The following is a 20376-nucleotide window of genomic DNA, read 5'->3' on the forward strand; positions in this document are numbered from 1 at the left end:
GGTGTTACTAGATACACGTCAAAGGCTCTACACACACACACACAGATATATAAAATGATGGATAGATAGGAAGGCGCTATATTAGACTCCTAGATGGTTAGATACGTCACATACCAAAGGTGCCCGGTTATAAGTGGGCATACAGATGTGAAAGGCACTATATTACACACCTATGGAGATGGATTGACATCCACATCAGATTCATTTATCTACATGGACAGTGAAATTTGGACTTGTTGGTGCCCATCACCCACTGCTCCCAGTACGAAGACAAGCAAATGGGACGAACTCACCCTGTATCAATATGTAGTGCCAAGACAGGAAGGGCGCTTTATAACAGACTACACAGATTGATCATATAGTGCCTTTCACAGCTGTCGGTCCACATTTCACCATTATTGCTGTTACACTCTGAAAAAGGGTGCCACAGCAGATTCACAGTCTGCCCCTGATGTCATGCCCTCTACTGCCCTACTGGCATCTCACAAACCAACTGCCCTCATCTCTGCTCCAATCATTTCCAAAAGTCACCCTCATCCTCCACCTCAGTGGGCTGCTCTTGGCCCATTAGCATCATCTTCACCACCCTCATAGCCCAGATGGGGTGCCGTGCCTTCACTGGGCATCTGGGATCAGGGCAGTCTTAACATAGGGGCACAATGGGCACTGGCCTGGGGCCACAGGAGCATAGGGGGTCCATGATGTTTCTGATGCCTACGTATGTTTGTTTTGCTATCAAATCAGGGGCCCCAGCTTTGCCCGGAGGCATATGATGCTGCAAAAACAATGAACAAAGCATCCTGGCACAAAGAGAACATTAAACACCAAACACAGACAGTGACCTGGCCGGAATGTGAACCCAGGAGCACCAACTACTGAGCGATGCCCATGCCCACACACACACACACACATAGGCATCAGAAACCTGCCTCCCAGCACTGAGTGGCATCAGACTGGAGCTCCTCAAACGGGCTTCACTTCCACAGCCGAGAATCTGCTACTTCAGTAAAGTCCTGTGCAAGACTATTACAAAAGGCGCTATATAAAGACTATGTCAGAAGCTGGGAGGCTGCACTGGCACTGCTCACTCCTACATCACAGGAGGTGGTCGACTCATCGGAATCCCTCCATGAGCAGCAGAGGTTCAAGAGATGAATCCTGGAAGTGAACGGGCCTGCCAAGAGGGGGCGCTCTGTCTCCTCACGTCAATCACTTCCTGGCATTTCTACCATGGATTGCGGTTGGCACAGGTAGTGGGACACTCCGTGGGATTGGAAGGTTTTTTTTTAAATTAAGGAGTTCAAGTGAGAATGCCAAGCTACGTGTTACCAGGGCAACATGGTAGGATTAGGGAAAATTCCTGGAATAGCTTGCTTTCCCTACCGTCATGAGAACACCCACATAGGGAGGTAAGCCTTGGGAGCAGGGCACCGATGCCAGCATACCACAGAAAAGGACACACGACTATCAGCGGTTCAGCAGGATGTCTAAAAACCACCATGAGCGGCCCACCCATCTCAGGATATCAGGGTCAAGGCTGCACACCAATGCCAACACTCTACCTGCACTTGGCACAGAGTACCATATATACAGTACCAACTCCTCCCCAAGCCAACTCAAAACAGGTCAGCAGGCTAGGGGGTCTCTCCACACTCCAGAAAGAGTGCCAGGTTCAAGAGAATTTGGGGCAGCCAGCCAAGAGTCTGTACAGCTCCTTTAATGCCAAGCAATGCCACACAACACTTGGCATGTAATGGTGACATCATGGCCTGCTACTGTGCCAGGACAGGGGATGAACAGCAATAACAGAATTCATTTACAGTCACGTGAAAAAATAAGTGCACCCCATGACATGCTATTCCAATGTTGTTGGTTCCAGATTTCCACTCGTGTTTAAAAAAAGAAAAAGCATCTGTAGATAAAATAAAATTGACTGCAATAAATTTTATGAAATGAAAACTGAACAGATACGCCATCGCTGTCTGCGGAAAAAGCAGAACCCCTCTTAGCTCTACCAGCTGGCATTGCCCCCTCAAGTCAACATTTCCTAGAAGAGCCTGCAACATTGACTGGGACAAAGTGTTTTCCACCCCTCTGTGTTGCTGTGAGATGTTTGATGGGTGTCTTGGCCCCCCGGCAGCTTCTCAATGGAATTCAGATGCGGTCTTTGACTTGGCCATTCCATGACCCTCCATTTCAGCCATTCCTTGGTCGGCTTACTGCTATGTTTAGTGTCACCATCATGTCACTTTCAGTTCCCCTGACAGAGGGTCTCACAGTATCTTCAAGCACCCTCTGGTACAATTCCTAGTGGATTTCATGACGATAGGCAGACTGCCCAGGCTCTGATGTCACAAAGTAGGCCCAAACAAGAACATTCCCACCACCCTGCTTTACAGTTGATTTCAGGTTCTTCTGATGAAATGCATTTTTTTTTTGTTCCCAGACCCCCAAACATGTCCCCTGGTACGTTGTCCACATTTCTCTCTCTCATTTTGCCCAGTCTGCTCCAGTAGTCCTGGTTTTGGTCGAGGCTTCTTGAGCAAATTGGAGTCTTGCCCTGATGTTCTCACCGTTTTTCTGGCGCCCCTCCCAAGTAGACCCAATAGGTGCATCCTCTCAAAATCAGTCCTCACAGGCAGTTGGATATCAAAGGTGATGAAGGCTACCTGGATGTCCCAAGATGATCCTAACCCCAAACCTATAAATCTGCACTTCTCAGACATCATCAGGCTTGGACAAGTTGGAGAACGTCCTAAAAAATGTCATGTATAGATGATCTGACAGAGAGTGGAATGGCCAATTTCCAGTTGCTTGGAGTTCTGTGAAAATCCCTTCATAGACTGTGCCATCCTGAAGATCTCAGAGCCTGGTATGAGGAAAACGCACAATTCAAACCAAACTAAAATGTCCGAGTCGGAAGAAAGAGGACAGGTTCAGCCAAGAGCCTCTCTCGTGATGTTCCAATCAGCTGCCCTAGAATTCTAATTTCAGGTGATGAGACGGGTAGGGTGCACTTACTTTTTCCCCATATGTGAAATTTGCATTTCTGTCCATTTCACTTGTAAAGGTGGCCTGATGCTCATTAATATTCAGTAGCAACCCCTTCATCTACTGTACAGACTCTGTCCAAACCAAGATCACGTGTTCTTTGTAACATAGGAGGACATCTCAGGGGGTGCACTTAATTCTTCACATGATTAGCCCTGCGTTGATAGACTCCATGAAATGCACTTTACAATATCACGGAGGTAAAAGCGGAGCCTAAATAGACGTGTGGCGGCTCGATGGCATTGGACAGCAGCTCAAGTCGCACAACGAAGCCTGGCGAGCCCCCGAAATGCAAAAGGAGGGGGACGTGAAAGTACAGCGGCAGAGAAAGCTGGGCAGATGTGCATAGGGTCCGTCTTGGGCGTTTCCCACCACATGTAGACCCTGGGCCACCAACCACACTAGAGGAACCGTAACCTCCACGTAAAATGTGTGACCTGCACAGAAAAAGGGGGGCACGGTGCGAAGTGCAGAATGACTTGGAGGTCATGGGGGGACTCGCACCCCTTTGACGCACTCTGGACTTCACTTGGGTGTATGGAGTGGCGCACCAGGAAGGCGGCTATGAGGAGTGAAGCGGTGTGAAGGTTGGTGGTCCGTCTTTACTGGTAACTCCTTCCAAGTATGGTGCCTGGGCCGCTGGTCAGCCAATCAGCACAATTCATCACCCAAGCTCCTCCCACAATGGTTGCTGCTTGAATGAAAACCACACCCCCTGGACAAAAAAATACCAGGAAGTACAAAAATGGCCAGAGTTCCTGCAGTGGGAAGGTTACAACAGTAGGACCCCTGAGAAATGTCCCCGCAGTAAGAAGGTGCCCGCTGTCACCTGTGCCGTATGCACGAGCTCATCAACGGGTTTCACTTTCTACTGCAAGGATTACCTTGAGACCTCCATCTTCCTTCCTCACCTGGAGGATCTCAGACTCCACTCGCCATTAACAAGGTAAGGACATTTCTACTGGACATACTGGGCCGTGTGTCACTGCTGCCTTCTAATCGTCATAAAGTCCACCAGATGACAAGGACTAAGGATGGCGATAACAGCCCTTTGGGTTTTAGACCCCACACTTCTCATCTCGAGTTAAGCCACCAATGCCAATTGGGCCCCCGTAGCCTCAAGCAGGTAAGACAACATTACGCTCGTCTCATTCAGTCATCCAGTGCCAGTCAGTTTGTCACAAAGACAAGTGGGCGACCTTCACTGTAAGCCGTGCCCGGCATGAAGGCCCCACGACCGAAAGTGCCAACGTTAGCAGCTCCCCACCCATTAGGGGGCAGCAGCGCTCGATGGCGCCCTTGCTGGACGTCACTGAAGATCTCTGGTGAGACCTCTGAAGGTCTGACCGTCTGCTGTTCTCCCCTGTGACAGACTTCACTCTCTCTAGCGCCCCCCATCTGCAGACCTCCACCTTTGAAATTCAGACAACAAGGCCGCAGATTTCAACATGCATCACCCCCACCCGTGTGAGAAGGCTCACCTTGTGGTCCGCGCCCGTCTATTAATAAATTCACAGGCAGAGGAGCCGCAGATAAGGAAGACCTCCACAGCCCGCCGTCTTGCGTCAGAACATGCGTGACTGTGCCGGTTAATAACCCACAGATTATGCAAAGTAGATTAAAGTATGGAAAACGACTCCAAAAATAAGACAAACCAAAACCAACCTGCCCATCCCACAAAGCCGGACGTGCAGAGAGGTGGAGACGGTGTGTGGCAATCCAGATGAGCCCACCTGGAAGTGCTTGGAATTAAACAGAGAGAGAGAAGGAAAAGAAAAGAAAAAAGAGCGAGTGAGAGAGTGAGAAGAAAGAGAGGGAGCGAGAGAGAGAGAGAGAAAAAAGAGAGAGAGAGAGAAAAGAGAGACAGAGGGAGTGAGAGAAAAAAGAAAAAACAGAAGAAGGAGACAGAGAAAAAAGAGAGAACACAGAGAGAGAGAGAGAGAGAGAGAGAGAGAGAGAGAGAGAGAGAGAGAGAGAGAGAGAGAAAGAAAGAGAGAGAGCGCGAGAGAGAGAGGGAGCGAGAGAAAAAAGAGAAACAGAAAGAGACAGAGAGAGAGAGAGAAAAAGAGAGAAAGAGACAGAGAGAGAGAAAAAGAGAGACAGAGAGAGAGAGAGAGAGAGAGGGAGAGAGAGAAATACACGTTACAATATCTTGGAGGTAAAAAGCGGAGCCTAAACAGACGTGTGGCAGCTCGATGGCGTCTGACAACAGCTCAAATCACACAACGAAGCGCCAACTCTCCAGGCCCGGCGAGCCACCGAAAAGCAAAAGGGGGTGACATGAAAGTACAGAGGCAGAGAAAGCTGGACAGATGTGAACAGGGTCCATTTTGGGCGTTTCTCACCTCATTATGTAGACCCTGGGTGAGGGTGAGAAAGAGAGAGGAAGGGCGAGCGAGAAAAAGGGCAAGCAAGAGAGAGAGAGAGAGAGAGAGAGAGAGAAAGGGTGAGCGAGAAAAAGGGCGAGAGAGAGAGAGAGAGAGAGGGCGAGCGAGCGCTGCCAGCTCTGTGCCACACCGTGACAGGAGGACACATGGCTGGTCGGGCCGACTCCATTTAAACGCTCCGTTAAGTATTAAACCCGAGACCCTTTACATCACGGCCAAGAGATCATCACATACATCTGAGATCACGCAGCAGACGAGAAAAAAGGGGAATATGAAGAGAGGGGGCAGCACAGACGGGAGCCAACGTCAAAAGCCAGCAGAAAAAGGGGAAAGTGACTTTGCGGGTTGGAGGGGGGCATCCGTTCTGGAGGAGCACCAATAAAAAAACTACGCAAAGAGCCTACTGATGGAGATGAATAGGACCAAGATGGGGTCAAACTCCAAGTGCTGGGCTCCACCAGGAATGAGGGGACCAGCAAGATTTGTTGTTTGCGTAGCTGGGGAGGGCGACTTGGTGTTTGAATCACCGATCGTAAATGGAATTCACTTATTGAAATGTGTCCCACCGCCCTCAGCTTTGTCTTCTTGACCATCTCTGTCTCTCTCTAGACACCAACACCCCCTGCCCCCCGGTCTCCATTGTAGGCCCACCAGCACCAAAGAGGCTTCATTGGCCCTGCAGTTCCCCGTCCCGCCCCTCCCGCCCCGTCCTGTCCCGTCAGCCTGAACTGTCAGTTTAGCGATGGGACTTGGTGGTCACCCCATATTAAAATGAGGATATCCTGTGTATGTTTTTTTTTTTTTTGGATTGTAAAACTCTTCAGATTTGAAGCCCCCCAGTCAAAGGCTATGCAGCACCTGCCAACATGGAGACCACCACCTCCAGCACTGTTTGCTTCCTTTAAAATGAAGCTACAGACACTTAGAACTGAAAAACAGTTCTAAGGGGGGCTAATTGGTAAGATACTTCAGAAAGTCCCCAAGAAAGCCAACATGTGCTCGGTCCACGGTGGCCCACAGTGTGGTGGTCCTGTTTGAACAAAGCACAGAGTCCTGGGGCGGACAGAACAGGCCTGTCTGGAGAATGCGGGGTCTCCTCCGTTTTTCAGAAATCGTAACAGAAGCGGCCTCTCTGGAGCCTTCATGCAGATGGCGGTTTTGGAAACCATCGGCCACCCGTCACTCTGACCAGCTGATTCCGGTCATGGCCGGCTCGGGCGAGTCACTCTTAAGGTCTCAGCTGGTGTTTCACCTTTGTCAGTACACACACACACTTTGTCTCCCCGCCACCCCCCACCCCAGAAAGTATATTACATGTCATTCCGTTATCTCTAGTTTAAAAAAAAAAAATTAAAAAAAATTCGATTTCTCCTACAAAAATTAAAATGACCGCAGGACAAAAAAAACCAAAAACCGACAGAAAATCGCAAATTTACCCGAAACAGTCGAGGCGACCATCCTGGGTTTATAGCGCACAGCAGCCTGCGGGGTCGTTTTCTTCCGAATTTATTTGGTGCTCAAGGGGGACTGCAAACAGCTCGTCTCGACTGACCTCAATCGCCAACTCAAAAATGAATGAGGAAACACCGAGAGCTTCGAGTTTCTCCCATTTTCCTTTATTTGTGTTTTATTCGGTTATTCTTTCGTAACGGGACTGGTCCGCGTCCGGATAAATGGGCAGGATTGGCGTCACGAAGAGACATCCGGCTATTAAAAAAATAAAAAACAACAAAATAAAATAATGAGCCCTGTAAAACATCCGAAGTGGGAAAAGATGAAGGAAAAAAAAAAAGATTCGGATATTCTTTTGTATTCCGTGTGGTGTTTTTGATTCGCTTCTGCTCGTTCGTTTTGACTTTTTGTCCTCACGGCCATCGCTCTCATCATCTTTCTGTACAAGACGACGTTAAGTACAAAGGACTCTGCTTTTCTACAGTTTATTGTGGGTGTTAATATTGTGGCGTCCCGGCCAGGTTGAAGGCCGGTTGGTTGCTCGCTCGGGGGGTTAGAAAAACGGGGGAGTGGCTGTTGGGCTGATCGGGGGGTTTAGAACAACACGGGGGGCTGATATCGGGGGAGGTGAAGGTGGTGACAGAAGTGAAATCAGCGGTTCTCTTTTTTTCTTCCCTTTTTTGGGGGTCACTAACAGCGCCCCGGGTCATAATGAGATGCATAAACGACTTTAACTTCAAAGTCGTTCGTGTGCTTTTACAGTCGTGGTTTTTTTTTTTGACTGTCCCAGTAAACTGCGACCCCTTCTTCGTCTTTCCGGGTTGTTTCTTCCTTTTTGAACCCGACACGTCGCGGTCGCCACAATGTGTGTGTGTTGTGTATTTGAATTAACTCCTTATTCGTGTTTCGCGTCATTCCTTCCTGTTTTCTAAGCCATTTCTTTGACTTTAGGGGGGCTCAGTGGGCTCTGCCGCCGCCGCTCCGCGTGTGTGTTTGAAATCAGAAGCCCGTGACGGTGTGGTAATCCTTTAACAGCTCCCGATTGCTTTGTGTTTTGACGTGGACTCTCGAAATTTTATGGGCGGCTTATCAGCGACGTCTTTATCTTCAGTAAACGAGTCGGGCGTGGAGCGCAGCCGTTCGTCACCTCGTATTAAACGTTAATGTTTAACCGGCAGTGCCATTCGCCGTCACCCCGAGCCTTTTGTTTTGCATGCGGCTCGACTCTCTCCGCATTTCCTAAACGATACTCATTGTTAGGACTTAGTTTATTTATCATTATTTTTATTTCGTTCCTCCTTCCCTGTCGGACTTTTGTCTTTTATTTAGTTTCCTCCCTTCAGCTGTACGGCTCGTGTGGCAGACCAAGCATCGTTCGGATATTTGAATCCCTCTGCCGTTGTTTCCGTTCGGAGTTTTTTTTTAACCAATTCATCTGCTCCTCAACTTCTGCTTCCCCAAAATACGGTGAACTGAGAAGGTCAACCCGTTTACGGCGAGGCGCTTACCGCTCAGACGCACAATAAGTTGACTTTCCAGCAGAACAATCACCGAACCACAAATAAGGCGACCACCATGAAAAGGCCACGACCCCCAAAGCTTATAGGTCACCTTCACACGACCGGCTCGGACGTTGGGCTTCAGCTCACCACACCTCGCTCACCGTGGCTCAGCCCAGACTTTCTCGACCTTTAAGTAGTTGCGACCCGAGTTTTCAGAACAGCTTTATGCCCCCCTAACGTTTTTTTGAAGCCCTAATAAAATGTATTCCTATATCTTTTGCTGCCGATACACAAGTTATTACACTATTTTCTGACTATTTTTCAAGTATCAGAATTTAGTTTAAGTTAATTTGTTTTGGTTTCAATGGATGTATTTTTTTAGATTTTCAATTCTTGTTTTCTTTTATCACATCTTAGCGCCCCCTTTTTTGTTACTTCGGAGCGCGCCCCCCAGGTTGAGAACCGCCCACTTACCGTTCACCGATTTTTTTTTTTTTTCCGGATACCGAGATGGTAAGGGGAGAGCACTCGAAATGCTTATTTGGGTGATAAGGGGCGACAAATCTAGATTTATTTATTTAGCTGACGCTTTTATCCGAGGTGACTTACAATTGGTTCCATTTCTTTTGTTTCGTACCCATTGAGGATAGCGAGATTTGAATCCACAACTTCAGGGTTTGAAGTCTAAAGTCTTAAACACTACAGCTCATTGCCGACACCCACACACCATTACAGCCAACCCGTGAAATACTGCAAGTGTGAAGCAGCGAGGTTCATGGCTGGTGTGTCAGATTTACAAATATGAACCCCAAAGAGTCGCGTATTCGCTAATCAACTGGCACATGCGCATTGACTTCTTTCGGCTGCCCCCGTGTGGGATGTCACAGCGGATCATCTAAAAAAAATTGTCGTCCGCATATTGATTTCGCAAAATTGTACACCGGATGCCCTTCCTGATGTAAACCTCCCCGTTTATCCGGATTTCTGGTTATGTTTCATATCTCATCAGCAGTCTTTACACAACACACACACACACACAGGTAAGGCACATATTTGGCTAAGAAAGAACGGCGAGAGCGCGCATTTGCTCCTCATTTGACGTTGCAAACAGTATAGAGTGGGGTACAAAAAAAATAAAGGAATTGTTTAAAATATTTAGTTGTCTTTAAAGCTTTTAACTCTGATACCGACTGTTCAACAAAAGGATAACAAGAAAAACAAGAATGTTTTATTTAAAGTCAAAATTTAGTGTTAAATTGTTTTTTTTTTTATATAAAATTGAAAACCGTTTATGGTCTTAAACTTTATTTGTAAATGAAGTCCATACGCCTGTCGTCCTCCACGAAAAGCTCCGTCACTTTCTTGTGAAAGTCCCTCCTTATTTTCCTTTAGTTTAAAAAAAAAAAATCTTAATCTTCCATTTTCAGTCAGTCAGTCGGAACAAAAAAAAAATAATAAAAGTAAAACCGCCTGCTGCAGCGCACTGGACTTTCTGATCTCGCGAACTTATTGGCGCCTCTTGCGACCTGCAGCCGGGTACAATCGGGAGAACGAGCACCTGTTGGGCTCACATGCGCCCCCTTCAGGGCGCCACGGTACTGTCTGCCTTACCTTGGGCCTTTTCGCTGCGGTTTTACGTCCGATCAGCGACACTAAATATGTCGGACACATGAAGATACTAGCCGGACTGTGGACAGTCAGGGTGTACAATAAACGTGTCTGCAAACCTTATATTGGCGACATGCAGACAGACAGCGACAGGCACGCGCCAATCGCAGCCATCAACCCCGTCAGTGTGTGAAGAGAGGAGAGCGCAGTCCGAGGAGAGGCTCGTCGCTACCGAACCTCGCGTGTCTCCCGTGTATTACAACAGGAACTACGCAAATTCAGCGACTATGATCAAAACTATTGGAATTAAACAGAAAAAAATAACGCGATCAGTGGATACATTTATTATATATTTTTTATTATTATTATTTATTATTTTTTTTTTTTAGTTTTCATGATGACAGATTCTCTGCCTCCCCTGCCCGCATGTCCCAGGTGTGAAGACACCGACCGTTAGAGTGACGGGAGAGAAGCAGGGCGAGGGGCTGCTCACCTGTCCATTCACCCCGAGCTAGAGACGTCCTTACAGACACAAGACGCGCTCCATTCATTCACTTGCGGTGTGCTTTGGCTTCGCGAAACTCTGCATTCCCTGAACATCAGCAATAAAGAATTTTTAGAAAAAACGTTAAAAAAAGAAAACTCGCTTTAAAGTAATCAAACTATTAAATTATATAACAGGATACTAAATGCCACATAAAAGCGGGCCGCCTGGCTCTCCTGCTCGCTTCTCTCTGTGAAGTGCGCGACGCCCTAAAGGCGCAAACCTTCTCACCGCTGCGACGTGCCCACCGAAGCTTTAGTGTTTGTCACCAATTTAAAAAGTCAGTACATAAATCAGGCACTGGATGAGTTTGAAAGGATTTCGTAATTTTTAAAATAAATAAAAAATGCCGCTCACTTATAAATGCGGATGCCCGAGCGCTTCTTCAGAACGATGCCACACGTGAACCATTTTTATTTCCTGCAGAAAGGCCCCTCCACGTGAAGGTTCACCGTAAATCCGTAACAGACTCCATACAATAAATGACTCTGGTGGTCCCAAACTTGTGAAATCCCACTGGGTTTGGACTCTCACGAAAGACTCAGGCCAAGTTCAGGTTTTATTTATTTATTTATTATTATTTTATTTATTTTTTTTTTTAAACCTGTTATGTCCTGAAGCCCACCAAAAAATATCTCATAATATTTAGGAGAAAAAAAAAATTCAAAGCCCAAAGAATATTCAAAGAACCCCTCCCAGATAATAAAGGGGCTTTGTCAAGCAAAGGTTCAATGGGGACCCCACAACCCAGTCAAGCACCATTAAAGACCTGGCACACGTCACGAGTTCAGAATCAACCAGCTTGGAGGTGAAAATGGACGAGTCACAAGAACACGGAGAGAAACAGAAAACTCCAAACGCATGTCCGGTCACCGTGCTGCCAATGGGGGGTTTCTGCACATTGCAAGGCCATTAAAAACAGTTTGCTAAACCGAAATCCCTTCATCTCACACTGTGGGCTTATCTAAACAATTGCCGGACTCGCACTGGCACCCTGGGTGACTTTTCAGATTTTAGACCATCAGGTGGTCCTCAGCAGTGGGTGCAGATCAAGGTGGTGTTTGCCCCATCGGTCTCTTGGCTTTTTTTGATTTCAAATTCCCGCGACCACCTTAATCCATCCAACCCGCTATATCCCAACACAGGGTCACGGGGGTCTGCTGGAGCCAATCCCAGACACCACAGAGCGCAAGGCAGGAACAAATCCCGGACAGGACGCACACACACTAGGGACAATTTAGGATCGCCAATGCACCTCACCTGCATGTCTTTGGACTGTGGGAGGAAACCCACGCAGACACGCGGAGAACCCGGGAAGCAAACCTGGGTCTCCTTGACCACCTTTAATAGCCTTGAAATTGTGCGTCTCTTTTCTGGCTTGCGCTGCACTAGCAGCTACGTAACACACCAGCGAGACCACCTCTGGAGTCGTGTGCGCAGTTCGGGTCTCCAAACACTTGAAGCTGCACAGAGGAGAACCACCAGGAACATCCCAGAGCTCGGGGACAAGTCCTACTGTGACAGACTCGGGGAATTAGTCTGAGCAGAGGGCACAGCGTGGGGACCTCATTCAGGTCTTCCAAGTCCTCAAAGCACGTCCAGCAGAAGTCCTTCAACTGAACGGCGACTCGCGTACTCAAGGACACCTAGTGGACACGAAGAGGAACTGCATTAAGAACTGAAGCCAGGAAGACAGGTGGGGATCTGAAACCAAAACGGACAAGACATGGAGGTGAAGCAGAAACCTCAAGAGCCTTCAAGAGGGATGTGGAGGACATGCTGGGACAGCGGAGCCATCAGGACGCCATTCTGTCCATTTGTCACTCGTCTCTTTAGCTCTCAGTTGGCCGCTTTCTCCGGTTCTTCAACACAGAGAAAAAAGTTCAGACTGGGAGTGTGAATGCCCAATGCAATTAAACGGCGGCCATTTAAAAAAATGCCAGACTCGCCCCTTCAGGCCCCCCAACACCACACCGGACAGTACAGGCTGCACGTAAAGAGCCACAAACAGGCGGGCAGTACCTGAAGTGAAGACAATGTGGCATGTGATGAGCTTGTGATGGACCCCTAAAGACCACCGAGCTGAGGGTTACTACACATATCTGAAAAGCGAGTTAAATGGCCGAGGGGCACGGGCTACTTGGTTTGCCAATCATCTGGTGGCTCTGAATGCACAAACACTGCCGGCCATCAGCGATTTCTAATCAAATTGGTGAGAACAACAACAACGAGGAACCAACCAACCGTCACCCCAGAAGGAGAAGCCCCCTGCGTTCTTCAGTAGGCCGATAGCGATGGTGATGAAGCATCAGGTGGGCTTCTGAGGGTATCCCTCGTCTTCATCAATCATTTAAAAAGCAGGACTTTTAAAAATGGCACTACTAGGACCTCATGGGGTGGGAGTCTATGTGTAAGGAGGAAAGATGGTGGGGGGCATACTTTTGGCACTGCTACCTCACAACGAGGTGGCACATGCCAGACACTCCTGGTGTGTGGTTTGCATGTTCTCCCCATATCCTCAGGGTGGTCTAAACAGCATCATAGGCCCCCGGGCAGAGTATTGTGTGGAGACCCCCTGTTTGGACTTTGGACAGCAAAACAAACATTGGCATCAGAAACCTCGTGGGCTCCTGCAGCCCCCAGCCAGTGCCCATATGTTAAGATGGCCCTGCATGTGCCTACACCCACAGGCCAAAGACATGAAGGTACTGCAGATGGGGTTTGTTAAACTAAATGCACGTGTGTGTGTGTGTGTGTGTGTACCCACCCAGTGATGGGCTGGCACCCTGTCCAGGTGGTGTTCCTGCCTTGGACCCAACGCTTGCTCCAGGTGCCCCGTAACCCGGTAGAAGATTAGCAGGTTAGGAAAATGGATGGACGGATGAGTGGATGCCAAGTACTGATCTTTCATTGGGTGGGCACGACCAGCAGTCCGGTTACACCCATCTCGGTCCCGGGTGTTTTTTGCTTGGTCCATCAGGAGTTAAGCATTAACCCTGGAACTGTTGGCACCGCACTTGGCGTCGCCTCATGGCTCCATGCTGTTTGCACACCGTGACCCTCCATTGTGTCCAGCTGCCTTATCTCAAATGTATGGCGTTGGCAAACAGGTGCCCACAGCAAACTGGAGAGCAAACTTCCACCCCCCCACTCACCCCCAATACACCATGCAAATGAAGTCCGATGACACAAACGAAAAGTCACCTGATGATCTGGAGCCGAGAGAGTCCACCCTGCCCGCCTATCTGGACAAAGCTGGGCAGCCAGACCCTCCACTGGAGATAAAAGTGCATTCCTTCTCAGGGATTCCCCTTGAAATAACAGAGGGGCTAGAGATTGGGGGCTAATGGAGGTTCAAGTGGCTCCCGCAGCTATCTATGATGGGGAGGGGGGGGGCGCTGACCTCATGGATCAAAACCACAAACGTGACAAAAGGAGGAGGAAGAGGAGGAGGAGGAGGCGGCGGCACTGGAGCTCTCCTTTAGTGGCCAAACCGACTGGAGACGTGTGCCCCCAGATGGACCACCAAAGAAAGGAGAGCTTTGTGTGGAGCGTCTGGCTGCTCCGATGACTGCACACCCCCAACCCACTTGGAGGCTCCTCTTATCTTCACATTAATGGACGGCGGGATAAGGACGGTGATAAGGCGGCAGAGCGGATGGGCCCACCCTGCACGCCCGCAGAGATTTCCATTTGTGTGGAGGGCAGCGCCACACGTTAAGAGAGGCCATTTGAGTCCATCAGAACAAATGTCAGACCTGCTTAATCCAGTGGAGGAGTCCCAAGAACTTGAGCACCAGGTTCAAGACCCCCCCCCAGGACCTGCCTATGGTGTATAAATGACATGTGGGGTCCTGATTTTTAACTCTTTTGGTCCCAGGCCAGCAGCCCCTTAATGTTCTGAACCCGTGGGCTTCCTCCTCATTTTGAGGTCTCACCTGTACGTTATGGGGGTCAGACATTGGTATAAAAGGTGAAATCTCACAAGTCAGGTGGGGAGTCTGAAATTAGACATGAAGACCCCCGACGTGTCAGCAGAACTTCATCAAATTAGACGTAAATGACGGGGGGGGCGCGCCTCTCACTTTACAAAACAGCACGGTCATCAGAAATAAGCAAAAGAAAGTGACAATCAAGGACAAATTAATGACAAGGCACATTGGCACAGCCCTCCAAAGGCAGACATCCCGACCCCAGGACTAGGGGGTCCCAGTTAACACAACAAAGGAAACCCACAAATTAGCCACCCGCACGTCCATCTCGTCACAGAGCCTGCGTTTTCCATTCCACTGCTTACAATGGTGGCTTTGGGTGCAAAGCGGAGCCCAAGGGGTCTGCAAGGACCTTAGTGTGTCACACAACCATAATGGTGGAAGTGACAAAAACGTAAATCAAGTAAACTCCACCGATCCCCAGATTGGACAACTTGGCAATTGGACAAGATTGGCAACAGAGTGCTGGCTAGCAAAGCAAAATGTACTCGGAATCCAGAAAGAATCGCTGTGCCCCCCACACCGGACCACTCATACAGCTGCGGCTATGGCGACGGTCCATCACCCTGTCTGTCTATTATATAGTGCCTTTCACAAATCTCCATCATACAAGTACCGTTCAGTCTCACTTTTTATAGCCCCTTATCATAGCCCCGTCTCATATAGCGCCATTTTTCTCACATTAGGGGTCACCTCTGTCAATTTCCATCTTAAATGGTGCCTTTCACACATGTCCTATGGCACAGGTCACATCTGTCACTCTTATATAGCGCCTTTTTCTGTTAAACGGTGCCCTCGTCTATTAAACAGAATGGAAGTTCTCGTTTGTTCATCTCTGTGCCCACGTTGCATGCTTGTTGGACATTTCCATGCGTTTTCTACACTGCCCAGTATTAGAAGTCTAACTCTTAAGTGCTGGTGCCTGCGGGGGGGCTGGCTGGCTTACATTCACTACTAAACAGGCCAGCGCCTCAGACCAGGAGGAATCGGGCTAAGACTAAAAGCAGGCCATCGCACCATCCCAGGTGCCCACAGACAGACGTAAAGTCATTCAGATGACAGATTTACTTTAACTAAGGTTGGCACAAGCAGCAATAAGAACAAAGCGGGGCACTTGAACCCATCCATATCTTGTCATTTATACCGTTCCAAGGTAATAGAGAGACAGATGCCTCATAGTGACATGGACATTTCCAAGGCAGCCCCCAAGTGTCCCTGAAGGAGGTTTTGGCGAGGGGGGCAACAAATACCAGGAGGGTCCACACTAGAGGCCTCAGTGAGGTGCGACGGCGTGCGAGTTGTTTGAGGACATGTGTGCCCTCCTGCCCTGCCCGCCTTCAGCTCTGATCTCCGATTGTGAAACAGCGGCGGCCTTAAGGCGTTCAGAAGAAGCGGTGTGCCGTTTGCTGAAGACTCCCCCACAGTGATGAAGGGGCGAGCAGCTGGCCAATGGCCTGAAGTCCGAGTTGGTGTTCTGCCTTGAGAAGCTAACTGACCCCGCAAACCGGGTCAAGCCAACCTCAGCTCGCCCCGATGTGGTGAAGGTGGGACTCGCCGACTCTCAGCCACATCATCATCATCATCAGTCCCTCAGCCAGGGCACACCAGTCTGTGCTTTGAGGCCGACTTGCTGCCCGGATTCCTCCCGCTGAATCTGTCAACGAGCAGATGTGCCTGCGCTGAGCAGCGGCGCCTCGCCAAACTTCCCACGGCTATCAGCTGCGAGGCAAGACGAGACCTGCCAGGGACGGACGACACCTGGCGCGGACTCAAACAGAGAGGCCTCGGGAAGGAGGCAACAGACGCCAGGGACCAGACTGGCACTGCTGGGAGGCCCGTTCAGTCCCGATGTGCAAGTCGGTGTGTACTGCAAAAAAACAAACTGGGGGCTCGCTACAACAGTCTGCCCGCCATTAACCCAATGACATGGTCTGGAGTACTGCTGGGGTTTGGTCTTAACATCTCACAAGCCCTTCACAGGTGGTCTTCCAGACCAGGGGGCACCACAGACTCTGCTCCTTTCTTAACACTGGAAGCTCTCATTTCTCCACCTTCTTAGGGGACACGTCTGTCTGTCTGTCTGTCTGTCATTTGACTTTGTGTTCGCTCCACGTCACCTTCAGCAACTTTGTTCTTTATCTCATCTTCGGTTCTTACTTTGACATCGGGTTGATGTCGATTTCAGATATGTACACAGACTTCTCTTTTGGTTTCTCCCATTACCATGGAGTGAGATCGCGGTCAAAAAATAACAGCAACCTTACCCCATACATCGCTTTCTGAGCACAGTGAACCGCCATTGGGACCAGCCGAGGAAGAAGCAGCTGTGTGTCTGAGGACTAATGACTCAAGGAGCAGAAATGGTGGAACCCTGGAATTGTGAATAACCTGTGGACTGGTCAATAAGAAAATGCACCGCATTTATCATTCCAACCGATGGCGCATCACAAACTTGTAGTACTAAAATGTCAAATCCAACAGATGGTGCATCATAACACTGCTTTTAGGAATCTTGTACCCGATGGTATAATAAAGTCATATATGCATTGCATTCGTCATTCCAACAGATGGCACACTACATTAACACTGCTTTTACAAATCCCATACCAAATAGCATAACACAGACATATACTGTATAGCACAGTGCAATGCAAACGACACCACGGAGGTCTTAGACGGGTAGTATAGACAGAGAGAGTGTGTGAGTGTGTGTATAGCAGTTTATACTCTGGACACACCCAGAAATTAATGTTTCTGAATTTTGTTTGTTTTTTTTTTTTTTTTTTAAAATACAAATACTGTTAAATTTGAAAATTTAAGCCAAAGCATTCAAGTATTGCTAATGGCTATGACTGTTGAAAATGACCGATTTTGGATTTATTATTCATATTTGACTGCAAAGCCCCTCAAACAGCAAATAACCGCGAATAGGTGGGCTACAGAATTATGAAGCATAACAATAATTACAACAACACGTGTAAATCAGAGGTGCTTAGGCGACGGGGGGCGACACGATGCGACAGTCCCAAGACGCTGCCACTCTACGTTTACAACGTCATAAATTAATAATAAAAATCACCACAATAATACATGTTGCTTATAGCGCCTTTCCCATATTAATGTGTGAAGCGCTTGGGTATAAAAAAAAAAAAAAAAAAAGGAAAAAAATAAAAGATCAAATGCATAACAATGGACTATTGTCTTCTGTCTCTGTCATCCCCCGTATTCTTCTTCTTCTTTTCGGTTTATGAGGTTATTATTTGCATTCAATGACGTGTATTGCCTGTGACTCGTTTTGAATTTCTGTAGAGCACTTTGCGCAGGAGAAAGGCGCTATATGGACAACGGGAATAAATACCAACAATATAATACATGAAAAAAATTTCTGAAATAGAGTACAAAAAAAAATAATAAAGCAGGAATATACAAACATTGCTAAAAAGGAAGCCATGAATAAATAACGTCACAAGCGGTCTTCTCAGTGTGGACCCCCTAACCTTAACGGAGTTAGTCGAGCGTTAAACACCGCAATCCGGGAGTTTCTTATGGCAGCGCAGTTACGCAAACGCCCCTCAGATCGGGAAGTCTTCCTATTAACACGCAACACTTGCAACAGGTGGTCTGACGAAACCCCGAAACCGCTCAAAAAACCGAAACTGGCGGGGCTCGGGAGCGGAAAACAAAGTTGGGAAAGCAGGAAGTCCAATGAGGGGCGTCCTCAGGTCAAGGCGGGCACCTCATCTATTCAATCACGAGTGGAGTTAAACTTCAATTCCCTGCACCGCCGTTCTTCTTCACCTCAAGCTGCTCACCGGAGGTCGTCTTTTAGGTGACCTATAAGGGGTCTCCCACTCTGACTTGGCGCACCTTTAGCACTATAAGCGCCCAGCCCAAGACGAATGCCAAGGTGGGTATAACCCTCACAGGGGGTGCGTCACACCGGTGGGACCAGCCCGCGGAGTTTTAAGAAGATCGAGCCGTCCATTTTCTCACCCACTTATCCGGTTTCGGCCACACGGCCAGGTCTGCGGGTCGCGCAATACAAAATTAAGGTTCCCAAACGGTTCTTCACATCGATGTCACAGGGGTGCCATTTTTGTTTCCCAGAAGACCCCATCCGAAGTTCCAGAAAGAACCCTTTAGATTTGTAAGGGACAGGAACAGATTTGTGGGCTCCGGGGCTGCCTCGCTGTATGTCCTCCTGGGGGTCTACCAAACATTAAACTGATTTCAGTTTCCTTTTCTACAAATTAGAAAAGTTTTTCAAAGCACAAAAAAAAAAAAAAAAAAAAAACGACCAGTCATATGTAAAGAACGGAACCACACAACCCAGTAAAGAAGCACAAAGTGCCACTAAAGCGCCAGCATTTAGGAGAGCGCAGAGAACAAAACCCGGGCGGAACGCCAAAACAAGCCAGGACTGTTCACACCTTTTATAACCGAATAAACGACATTTGAGAAGAAACCCCTAGGAGGGGACATGGAAGCAGGGCACCAAAACTGAATGCCTCCGATTTCCAACTTTGGGTCACAGGTGGCCGATTCATGTGGACGCCCGAGTGTCGATGGCGACGGACCTCCGCGAAAGTTTAGAGAGAAAAGCGTCGTTTGCGGTTCGGTTCGCTCCTCGACAGCCTCAGAGTTCACTCGGAGACCCCGGCCGGGCCCCCTGTGTGAGGAGAACCGGCCAGCTAGGGTGCGGTGGGAGTCGGAGACCCTCAAAGCGCGACTCTCCGTCTCCGACGTATGAGTAATGGGGGCTCTGCTTAATTTCACGCTTAAACGAATCTCTGCGACTCTTTCAGTTCTCTCGGGAATGAATCACCAGCACTTGCAGGAGATGACGAATGCGCAGCGATCTGCCCAAACTCTGAGTTTCCACTCCGCCGGCCCCTTCAACCCCCTGCCCCGGACACTCATAGTCGCATTCACTGATTAAGTTGGGGGTGTGTGTTGGTTGGGAGGTCTCGATGCCAACAATAAACAGAGAAATGCCAGGTAAACACATTTAGGCGGTCGGGGCTCAGTTGATCCCCTCTTTTACACACAGTACCCCGATCACCCTAACACGCCCTGGCCAGGCCGCCCACCCACCTTGTCCATACCTGCTACTTCGGCTTCCTTGGGAAACAAAATCATCAGCATCAGCGCCCAAAAGCACAACTTCGTCAGTCGGTTCATGTTTAGCATCACGAATCTGGTCGGTCCGAGCAGCACAGACACACAAACTCCAAGTTTCTTCCACTGGGCTGCTGTCGAAGAAAAAAAAAAACTGAAGAGTTGCGCCGAATTAGAAGCGAGTCCGGAGCGCGAGCGCAGGTGTTCACTCCGCAAGCAGGTCGGCGTCTGAGAGCGGCAGAGGCGGGGTATAGCGGTCTGGAGTGTGGCCACGCCCCTCGGGGGAGGAGACTACGGGTGCCTCAAGTAGCAAAGCATTTATAAACAAAGAAAGAAGAAGAAGGGCAATTACTTACAGTCGTGCTATTCCTGTTGACCCACACCGACACAAATCACAAAATATTCAATTCATGACAGAAGAAATAAATGAAGTAATTAGCTGCATGTACATAGCTCTACTCGAAAAACGTTACGTGAAAAAGAAAGAAAGAAAGAAAGAAAGGTTACATAGTCCTTTCCTGTTGGCCCACACCCAAAGTAAATGGCAAACATTTAAGTCTATTTTATTAAGTTTAAGTTTTATTTTGAGAGATGCAACAGTTAAGTAACAATGTATTTACCTTTGAAAAAAGAAAGATCGAAAGAAAGAAATGAATGAAAGAAAAGTTATATAGTGCCTTTCCTGTTGGTTCATACCCGATAAATGCTAAAAGATTTAATTA

General features: G+C 48.4%; 1 protein-coding gene across 1 annotated transcript in view; it reads right to left on the bottom strand.

The window, feature by feature from the left end:
* Positions 1-19869, bottom strand: part of si:ch211-198m17.1 (protein HEG homolog 1) — a 50088-nt gene extending 30219 nt beyond the window's left edge. Inside the window, exon 1 of the mRNA XM_039739522.1 lies at positions 19642-19869. Coding sequence (XP_039595456.1) covers positions 19642-19726 — 85 coding nt within the window. The 5' untranslated portion in view covers positions 19727-19869. The remainder of the gene's footprint in view (positions 1-19641) is intronic.
* Between the last annotated feature and the right edge of the window lie 507 nt (positions 19870-20376).

The sequence above is a fragment of the Polypterus senegalus genome, chromosome 17 (genome assembly GCF_016835505.1).
Source record: "Polypterus senegalus isolate Bchr_013 chromosome 17, ASM1683550v1, whole genome shotgun sequence".
Lineage (NCBI taxonomy): Eukaryota > Metazoa > Chordata > Cladistia > Polypteriformes > Polypteridae > Polypterus > Polypterus senegalus.